Here is a 10,250-nt window from a genome sequence, read left to right on the forward strand (position 1 = left end):
CTTTCCCTGCCAAAAAACACCTACATTTTGCTTACAGTTTTGAGGGATGGAGGCTTACGATCTTTTTTTTTCTTTCTTTCTTTTTTCTTTTCTTTTTGGCCGTGCCGCGAGGCATGTAGGATCTTAGTTCCCCGACCAGGGATCGAACCTGCACCCCCTGCATTGGAAGCACGGAGTCTTAACCACTGGACCACCATGGAAGTCCAGGATGGAGGGTTATGGATGGCCACAGGAATCCCAGATTAACAGAGAATTGCCAATCTTGTACAGCCCTCCCAAATTATACCTCAGGATAGAAAGAGGCCTAGAAAAACTAATTAATTTATCCAGGTTCAAATGGCTAGATAGTGACTGAACTTATCCTTGATTGATTATTCTGTCCATTATATGTCTTTGCCTCTTTTAGTGCAGGCTCAGTCCCACTTGACCAATTGTTAGATTTCTTTTATTTCAGTTGCTTGGTCACTGTGCCAGCTCAATACATGTTGACCCCAACCCCTATGTTCCATTCATCTTTTTTTAACTCTCTGTCCAGGGACAGAGCAAAAATATTCTGTAGAATATTTGATGGACTGTCAGATTTAATATACCTAACTTTAAAGTCATAAATTAAGAGTTGATGAGGTAAACTTTTACTAATGACTTACTTGTGCATTTTGTTTGTAACAGGATGCTGTATGATTATGTTGAAAGGAAGCGAAAGGAAAATTCAGGAGCCCAACTGCATGTCACTTATTTAGTGTCTGGCAGTCTCATTCAGAATGGACATTCCGTAAGTTCTCAGAATCTTATTAGGAGTTTAAATGTGTTTGAGCTATAAATAGTGTTATATAACACAACACAGGGCAAAAACAAGATTCAGTATTATGGAAAATTTAAAAAGCTACTTGAAGATGGTGATTATTTTGGATTTTTAGACTAAACCTAAAACTCTTGAGAAGTTTGGGTAATACCTTGGCTGTGATACAGAGACTATCATTATTGTGCAATTTTCCTAGGCAACAAGACATTCGGAACTGCTTCTCTTATTCCTCTTTCTTCCATTTGAAGGTATATTGGAGACAATGGTGGTTAATTTTTAGTCCGTTCAAATGTCAAGCCACAAACTCAGGTGTTCAGCAAGTACAATTTTTTTTTTTTTAAGTGAACTTGATTTTAATCTGAGCTTTCGTCCCAGAAGCTCTGCTGAGATAACTCTATTCCTTCTCCCATACTAGACTGATCCTTGGAACTTTGATAATTCCTCCTCTTTTGCTTCCTCCCCAAACTGCGGCACACCTCCTCTGTTCTTACTTCCCAAACCTCTTACCTGAAGGTTCTTTTGCTCCCATAGCCACCAGCCCTAGAGAATTTAGCCCAAGGATCAAGACTCCTTCTCAGAGACCCACTGATAATGTTTTCCATTTCCCTTTTGACTTTCCCTAAGATTCATAAATTCAGAAGCCAGATTTATCAAAATACTGACTGGATTTGTCTTGTATCAATAGAGTCCCAAGCATGTGAGATTCAAAACTGGAATGGCGATTTAGTAATTTACAAGGAGAAACAAAACTGCCAGGGGTATCAGATCCTTATATTCTCTGACTAGCATATTCTGTTCTTGTTGGTAAGCTGTTTGGCAAGCCAGCTATTAATTAAGATATTTGCAAGTGTAGATGGAATCAGATGTCATTATATATCTGAAACCAGATTAAGCACACCTGTTTCACTTGCTCTCAGAAATAAACCTGACCAGAATCCTCTCCCTGTATGGCCCTTGAATGGATTCTGCCAAAGTTTGCATCTGAATGCCTTCTTTTATTTCCAGGGTTAATCAGCTCCTTCTGTCTCTTTCTTGAGTTTAGTCAAAGCCTTGCATTTAGTCATAGTCAATTCTTTACCTGGGAATCACTGTGTACCTTTAAAGCAGTGGTTTCTATTTTTTTTTTGGTCACTGATTCCTTGAGAATCTGAAAGAAAAATGCATGTGTTCACATATTCATGAACTTTTCAGTGTTCACAGATCTTTTGAACAAGGGTCCAAGGTTAAGAATTTATGTTTTAAGATAAAGTAGATTTTTATTCTAACCCATATGATAGAGGTTCTTAATTTCAGATTCTTGCATGGTCTTTAGGGTTCAAGGGATTCTTGGGTGAACCCTTGAAAGTACATTCAAATTGTGTTCCTCAGTGCATTTTTTTGAGACCATTTTTCAAAAAGATGTGTAACCCATGATCAGTTAAAAACTTCTGTGCTGTGGTTTGCTTGTATAAAGCCTTCTGTTTCTAAGTTTAAGAGGGCATTTAAATTCTGCCCAGCTTTTTTTTTTTTTGCCCACCTTTTTTTAAAGCAGCAGAACACTTTATCAAATGAAATCTTGGAATCCTAAAATATAAAATATATTAAGAGTAGGGTTCCTGTGGTTGAATTTTAGAGCCCTGCCCTGTGGAACCCTGTAGAATTAATTACTGACCAAGTGTGGGTGCTTATCCATGCTTTTTTCTTTTAAGAGAGCCAGGCTAAGAAAAGGCAGATTATTAAGCATAATGTCAGGTTTTGTTCTTATTCTTTCTCATTTCTTTTTTAAGTTTTTTTTTTTTTTTGCGGTACGCGGGCCTCTCACTGTTGTGGCTTCTCCCGTTGCGGAACACAGGCTCCAGACACGCAGGCTCAGCGGCCATGGCTCACGGGCCTAGCCGCTCTGCGGCATGTGGGATCTTCCTGGACCGGGGCACGAACCCGTGTCCCCTGCATCGGCAGGCAGACTCAACCACTGCGCCACCAGAGAAGCCCAATTTAAGTGTTTCTAGAAAGAAAAAAAGATACATAGGCTTTGTATGGGTTTTTAAACATACGAATAATTTCTGTTTTTCCAATGATCATTATTGTAAAAAATGCTTGATCATACATAGAAAGTAAAAGCCTCCTTCTAATCTCATCCTGGAGAGTCTTCCAGAGAATTTTTGAAAATTTCAACGAAATGTTTGGTTGATTCTTTTAGAGGTTATTACTTACTTTATTAGGTCCCCCATTAGCTTTTCATCTAATGATTTTAGCTGAGATTGAGTTTTATCATTGCCTAGATCATTAATTCACTAGGAGTTACAAAATAGTGATGTTCTAATTCTGTCATTCCTTCTGGATTTATTAGCTGGAATGGTTCTATAAAGAAGAACTTGCTCTCATCAACTAGCTATGTTTTCCCTTTTTCTTTAACTGGTAAAAAGCTCAAGAGGCTTGCCCCCAGCCAGGCTCTGGGATTATGGATGCTGAACTCAACTCCTGTGTCCCCCCTTAATAGGATTCCCCTGAACCATAGCTCTACTCTGGTCTACGTTGTTTTAGCACTGGCATTTCCACTGCATTGTTTTTATGCATTTCTAATATCCCCTAAGGTAGCGTTTAGTCACGCTGAACTGTCTGGGCTGCGATATTTTCTCCTGAGGGTACCAATTATTGTTTTTAGTGCTCCTATTACATAGGTTTGAGTGATTAGTTTCTAATGCTCTTTTTCTCATAAGCTCTGTAATTTTTATTGTACAATTTTGCAGAACATGACATTTTTAAGAATGCTTTTTTTAAGAGAAAATGCATTATGAAGACACGTCAAATTCCCAGTTCAAATTTACAATTATATTTTTTAAAAAGTTACTTGATTTTATATTGTTCTTTTTTCTTATGTTGTGAATTTTGGTTGTTCCTAACATTAAAATAAATATTTATTTGCTTTAGCCAAATATATGAGATTTAGAAAAGCAAACCCAACAATTTTACTAACCGTATGATGACTGAAAGCAGTTTAAGGTTTCTAAGTTATCCCGAGCATCACTCTGTTGCAGTTATAGAAATGTTTCTCTTTCCTTATTACAGCCACATGCTCCTACATTGATAGATATACCTTAGTTTATTCAGCAGTCCTTCATTGAAGATTTGAGTTATTTACAATCTTTGGCTATTACATATAGTGCTGCAGTGAATAACTCAGTGTATATGTGTTTTGTATATTTTTGCCAGTGTGTTTTAAGGTTACGTTCCTAGAAGTAGGATATATATAAACTTTGTTGGGTATTGCCAAATACCTCTCCATTTTTCATTCCTACCAGCAATGTAGGAGAGCATCTGTTTCTACACAGCACATGTGGTCCTGTTTCAGGGTCATCTGCATTTCTCTTCTGTGAACTGTTTCTTCATACCTCTTGGCGATTTTCAAAAGGATAGTTAGTCTTTATTTTCTCTATTTTAGAAGCTATATATTAACCCTTTGTGATGTAAGTTGCAGATATTTTTCCCACTTTACCATTTATCTTTTTACATTGCTTAAAGTTTTTTTTTCATCATCCAAAAATGATTTTTTAGTTTTTATGGATTATTTCAGTTACTTCTGGATTTTGAATTATAGTCAAGAAACTTTTCCTCATTCTCAGGTTATATTAGTTTATAGAAGAATTCACCCATATTTTCTTCCTGTGCATATTTTATATATATATATATATATATATATGTTTCATTCTTTACATTTAGATCTCTGATCCATTTAGAATTTATTTTTTTTGTATGGTGTGAGAGATCCAATTTTTATCTGGTTCCATATGATTATACAGTAATTCTCATTACATTACTTAGTAAAAAGTCCTCTCTTCCTCACACTAGTTTGAGCTGCTGTGTTTTTTTGGTACTGATATCTACACTCTCTCACTTTCCTTAACCTGATTGAGAAGTTTCAAAGTAAGCAAGTTAAAAATGAGTCTGACTTTATTAAACTGTAACGTACATTTTCAGGGGTACCTAATGTTGCTGATTTCACATCCAAGTGCAAATGAATTTTTGGCAAGGAAACGTTAAAATTGCAAGTTGTACTACTTTAAATACCAATGAAGTGTTATTTTGTTACAGTGCCACAAGGTTGCAGTAGTGAGAGAAGATAAATTGGAAGGTAAGTATAGCGATTTAGCAAGTTTTTCCTCTTTTTTAAAAAAAATTTATTTATTTATTTATGGCTGTGTTAGGTCTTCGTTTCTGTGTGTGGGCTTTCTCTAGTTGTGGCGAGCGGGGGCCACTCTTCATCGCAGTGCGCGGGCCTCTCACGGTCGCAGCCTCTCTTGTTGTGGAGCACAAGCTCCAGACGCACAGGCTCAGTAGTTGTGGCTCGCGGGCCTAGTTGCTCCGCGGCATGTGGGATCTTCCCAGACCAGGGCTCGAACCTGTGTCCCCTGCATTGGCAGGCAGATTCTCAACCACTGCGCCACCAGGGAAGCCCAAGTTTTTTCTCTTATGGCATCAGTGTCATTAACATCTCATATATATTTAGCTGTTTTACTGGAGAGCCATGTATTCTTTTTATTAGTAATTTCTGAAACATGTTAAAATATGATACTACACTAATTTCCCATTTTTAAGGCCAATGGCTGCTGACATTTATAAAGCGCTTTTATCGCGGGATTTCAAAACTGTGACAGACATGTAAAAAACTATTATGAACACCATATGGAACACCTCATCAACTGTCAAAAGACAATGGTCTCTAAATATTATGTTGTATTCCATGACAGTTTTTTGTTTTTTTTTTTTGCGGTACGTGGGCCTCTCACTGTTGTGGCCTCTCCCGTTGCGGAGCACAGGCTCGGGACGCGCAGGCTCAGCGGCCATGGCTCACGGGCCCAGCCGCTCCGCAGCATGTGGGATCTTCCCAGACCGGGGCACGACCCCGTGTCCCCTGCATCGGCAGGCGGACTCTCAACCACTGCGCCACCAGGGAAGCCCCCATAACGGTTTTTTTAGGAAGAAAATTAAAGAATGCTTTTCTGAAGTCAGAAGAACTTAGTATAACTTCTAAATTAAATTCGTCTACCCATTTCAAGGCTATTAATGCTACTGTTCTATTTTTTAATACCCAATTCAAAGGAATTTTGTAATAGCCACATGATCTTGGATTATGTCTCAAGACAAAACTTGCAGTGTTGTACTTTGTATATAAAGATGCCTACCAGTGGAGTTGTTTTCTTATAAATTAACTTTGAGGTATTCAAAATGGTGGAAATGTCCAATATTTTCTTTCTGAATTCCCACAGTGGTAGATTTATTCATTCAGTAGATACATAGTGAGTATCTACTCTGTCAAGCTCTGTGCTAGGCACTAGAGACTTGGAACAAGTTTGGCATGGTCCCTTCCTTCATGGAACCTAAAATTTGTTCTTGTGATGTTCTTTTCTGTATTTCCTCTGCAGACTCATCTGGTTAGTAGTATTTTTGTTACATAGAGTTTCTTTTTGTAAACTAAAATTGAATTATATAAGCGAGACTTCTCAGAAATTACTTATTCCTCAGTTGCTATGTTTATATACTAGAGTATAAGATTCTTCCCTGACTGGGGGGAAGAAAAACCCACATCATAGTATCATCAATTATTCATTAATATTTACTGAGTGTCCACTGCATGAGTGATACCTTCACAGTACTGTACTTAGAACTGACTCACCACCACCTACCTTTCATAATGTCCTTGTCACAGACAGAAGAGTTGATATCATACTGTATATAAGACTGTTTGGCCTTTTAGAGCTTTTTGGACCACCACAGATTACAAATGTTTTAATGCAGAAGGGTTTCTTGTTAAACTCCCCACATGCTATGAAGTTTGTGTATTAACAGACTGCTTTTCCTGTTGACTTGTAGCAGTGAAGTCCAAGCTAGCTGTGACTGCCAGTGTACATGTGTACAGCATCCAGAAAGCCATGCTAAAGGACAGTGGGCCTCTGTTCAATACCGACTATGACATCCTGAAAAGCAACTTGCAGAACTGCAGCAAGTGAGCTCCTTAATGTTTCTTGTGGGCTTCTTTACGAATTGATTTTGTAAGATGTTTACACAGTGGCTGCCTCTTAAGAGTGAACGCCAAGTCTAGTAAAACCCCATTTATCTTGCAGTAAGACACATGCCTGGTTTTATTAATACATCACAAGGTGAAAAATAGCAGCCACAACCCATACTGAAAACCTCAGTAGACTCCCCATAAATCTATTTCTCATGTATTTATCCTGTCACTACTACCAGAAATGTTGTTTGTTGGGCCCCCTCATTACTCCTTTACCCCAGTCTCTGCTTGTCTAAATCCTACCCATCTGTCAAGAGCCAATTTAAATGTTATCCTTCAAAAAACTATTCCTAATTTAATATTTCTCTACCTTCCATCCAAAATCAGTTGATCTTCCACAGTCAGGATCAGATCTTGTTCATCTTTTGTATCTTTCACAGCACAGGGAGGAGGTGGACTATAATGCACATGGGTTTTGGAAATCGATGGTCATGGGCTTGATTTTTGGCTTTGTTGCTCATGGCCCAGTAGCTTTGGACAAGTTACTTAAACTCTTTTGAGCTTTGGTCAAACGCCTACTTTGTATGGAAGGTTCAGGCCAGATCCTGAGACATATAGTGAACACCTACTACTTTGATAGGTACTAAGCAGGATAATTTGAATTAATTCAACAAAGATCTGATGAGTACGTGTGACATGACACATACTATAGACTGAATATGGTCCAGTGCCTGCTTATGGAACTGATGATCCTATGGGAGGCAATTACAGTATAGTGTGACAGTGCTACAATATGAATAAGAGTGTGGGAGGATGTTGGGGGACACTCATCCCCCCTTTTTGGTTGGGGTGGAGTGAGGAGGCAAGACAGAGGTGGCTTCTTGAAGGGTATGGCATTGAAGTTGAGGCCTGAAGGCCTAGTAGAAGTAGCCAGTCAGAGGGAAGTGGGAGAGTAAGGACAAGGCTGAGAGAACACGTGGTGCTTGTGCAGAACCACAGTAGTTTTCTATGGCTGGAAATTAGAGTGAGAGGCAGAAAATAATGATGCAAGGAATCAGACTCTATCTATGCTTGACTACTAGGATAAAGAGTTGAGGCTTTATTCCAAGGGCACAGGGGAGCCACTGAAGATTTTGAAGCAGATGATTGAAATGATCAGAATTGCATCATAAAAATATCACTCTGACTGTGATGGTGAAAATGGGTCTGAAGGGAATAATCTGAAGGCAAGGCCATCAGGAAGGAGAAATGTTGCAGTGATTCAGGGTGGAGATGATAGTTACCTGAAGTATAGTAGTGGTGTTGGAAATGGAGAGGTACAGAGGTTAAAGGGCCATACCATCAAAACCTGGATGGTGTGGTAGTGGTTAGGGACCAGGAGAGTGTGTATGGTGGGGATGGGGGCGGAGTTCATGGTGTTAAGGATGATGGCCGTGTTTCTGGCTTGAATTGCTGGATGGATAATGGTACCATCACTAAGAAGAGGAACATATGAGGAGGAGCAGGCTTTGGGAGAAGGGGAAAATGATGAATTGGCTTTGGACATGTTGAGTTTTAGTACCCTGTGGGGAGTCCAAGTGGAGGTGTCCTTTGCAATAGATAGGGGAGTCTAGAGCTAAGGAGAGAAATCTGAGGATAAAGATAAGAGATTTTGGAATCAGAGAAAATAGATAATTAATTGGGCTACAGCAGTAGATACAGTCATGCAGAGAGAATGCATAGACTGAAAGAAGGGCAGAAAGTTATTAAACTCTAGCCACAATTACTAGCTGTGTAACCCCTTGGGCAAATTATTTAACCTCTCTGCTTGAGTTTCCTCATCAGTGAAATGAAACTAATAAAATTAGTATCAGCCTCAGGGTTGTAGAGGATTAAATGAATTAATATATGTAAAGCACTTAGAACAGTGCTTGGTACACAGTAAGCACTATTTAAGTGACAGCTGTTTTTTAAGGGGTGGGCAGAAAAGAGGGACCTAAGAGGGAGCAGCCAGAGATAAGAGGAAAATCATGAGAGTGTCTGGAGTTCTGAAAACTGAGAAGAGAGTTTCAAGAAGGAGGGACTGGTTGACAATATCAAACCTTGCTGAGAAGCTGAGTAAAACAGGAACTGAAAAGTGATGGCCTTGGTAAGAGCAGTTTCAGTGGAGCAACCAGCTTCTGGTCAAGTGGGTAGATCGGAATATAAGGAAGTGAGACAGCAGATAGGGACAACTTTCCAGGAAATTTGATGGTAAGATGGAGGGAAAAGAGAGGTAACCTGCTATAGAGGAATTGAGGCTCAGGGAGGATATATATACATATTTATTTATTTATTTTTTTGCGGTACGCAGGCCTCTCACTGTTGTGGCCTCTCCCGTTGTGGAGCACAGGCTCAGCGGCCATGGCTCACGGGCCCAGCCGCTGTGTGGCGTGTGGGATCCTCCCGGACCGCGGCATGAACCCGTGTCCCCTGCATCGGCAGGCGGACTCCCAACCACTGCGCCACCAGGGAAGCCCTATACATTTTTAAAGTTGAGAATGCCTTGAACTTGTATTATTAGGAAAGAGCTATAAAAAGAAGAAATGGTTAAAGATACTCGGGGGGATGGGATAACTGATAAAGTTGGGTCCTTGAGGAGAAATAGGTATAGGATTGCCAAAAATAATTTCTGTGAGTTCCATGAGCATAGGGATCATGTCTATTTTGTTAACCACTGTATACCCAAAATGGTGCCTGGCAAATGGTAAGGATTCAGTAAGTAATTGTTGAGTGAATTAATGGTAGACATTGGTTCTTTTTTTTTCTTCAGCTCAGAACCTTGAGTATAATAGACATATAAATATTTATTAGATAAATAATGAATATACAGCTAAAGAGTAATTTATGTCTGGTGTCTTTTAGGGAAGGATCATAAGAAAACATTAACACCCAGATATGTTTATGTAAGTTGTATTATTAGATTTCAAAAATAATCTGTATTAAAATCTAGTGGTATGTCAAACTCTAAAAATCAATTCTGTTGTATCTAGTAAGTAAGCAAACAAGAATAAAAGTGACTCAAAAGTCCACAATGAAATTTGCATAGGGACCGCTAAAATAAACATGGCAAGTACAAATGTGATAGTAGGAAGCACTTTAATGAAACTTTACTTAAATACTTAAAGTATCCTCGGTAGAAATGTGAGGAATTTATCTCCAGTAAAGAAGCTTGTATTTGGTCCTGAGAATCATGAGCCAACTGAGATCTGACACATTGTTTCATGTGTTTTAAGAAGTGTTGTGACAGGAAGAAAGTTGAAATTTTAGATTGAGCAGATTCTTCTCTCTTCGGACATGTTCCCAGCCTAACCTGGTCTCTTCCTCATTGCCAATTCCTGGTCCTGACCCTAAGGTGTGGAATGTAGACCGAATGGAGAAAGAGTTGTCTCGGGGCCAACTTTAGATGTTGACAATGAAATAAAACATTGCTCTCTTTCC

At 39.0% G+C, this 10,250-nt stretch overlaps 1 protein-coding gene across 1 annotated transcript in view; it reads left to right on the forward strand.

Moving 5' to 3' along the window:
• The window catches only part of POLD3 (DNA polymerase delta 3, accessory subunit), a 42,039-nt gene that overhangs the window by 9,783 nt on the left and 22,006 nt on the right, over nt 1-10,250 (forward strand). Inside the window, exons 3-5 of the mRNA XM_007448098.1 lie at nt 670-772; nt 4,874-4,913; nt 6,653-6,785. Coding sequence (XP_007448160.1) covers nt 670-772; nt 4,874-4,913; nt 6,653-6,785 — 276 coding nt within the window. The remainder of the gene's footprint in view (nt 1-669; nt 773-4,873; nt 4,914-6,652; nt 6,786-10,250) is intronic.

Source organism: Lipotes vexillifer, unplaced genomic scaffold (genome assembly GCF_000442215.2).
Source record: "Lipotes vexillifer unplaced genomic scaffold, Lipotes_vexillifer_v1.1 scaffold640, whole genome shotgun sequence".
NCBI lineage: Eukaryota > Metazoa > Chordata > Mammalia > Artiodactyla > Lipotidae > Lipotes > Lipotes vexillifer.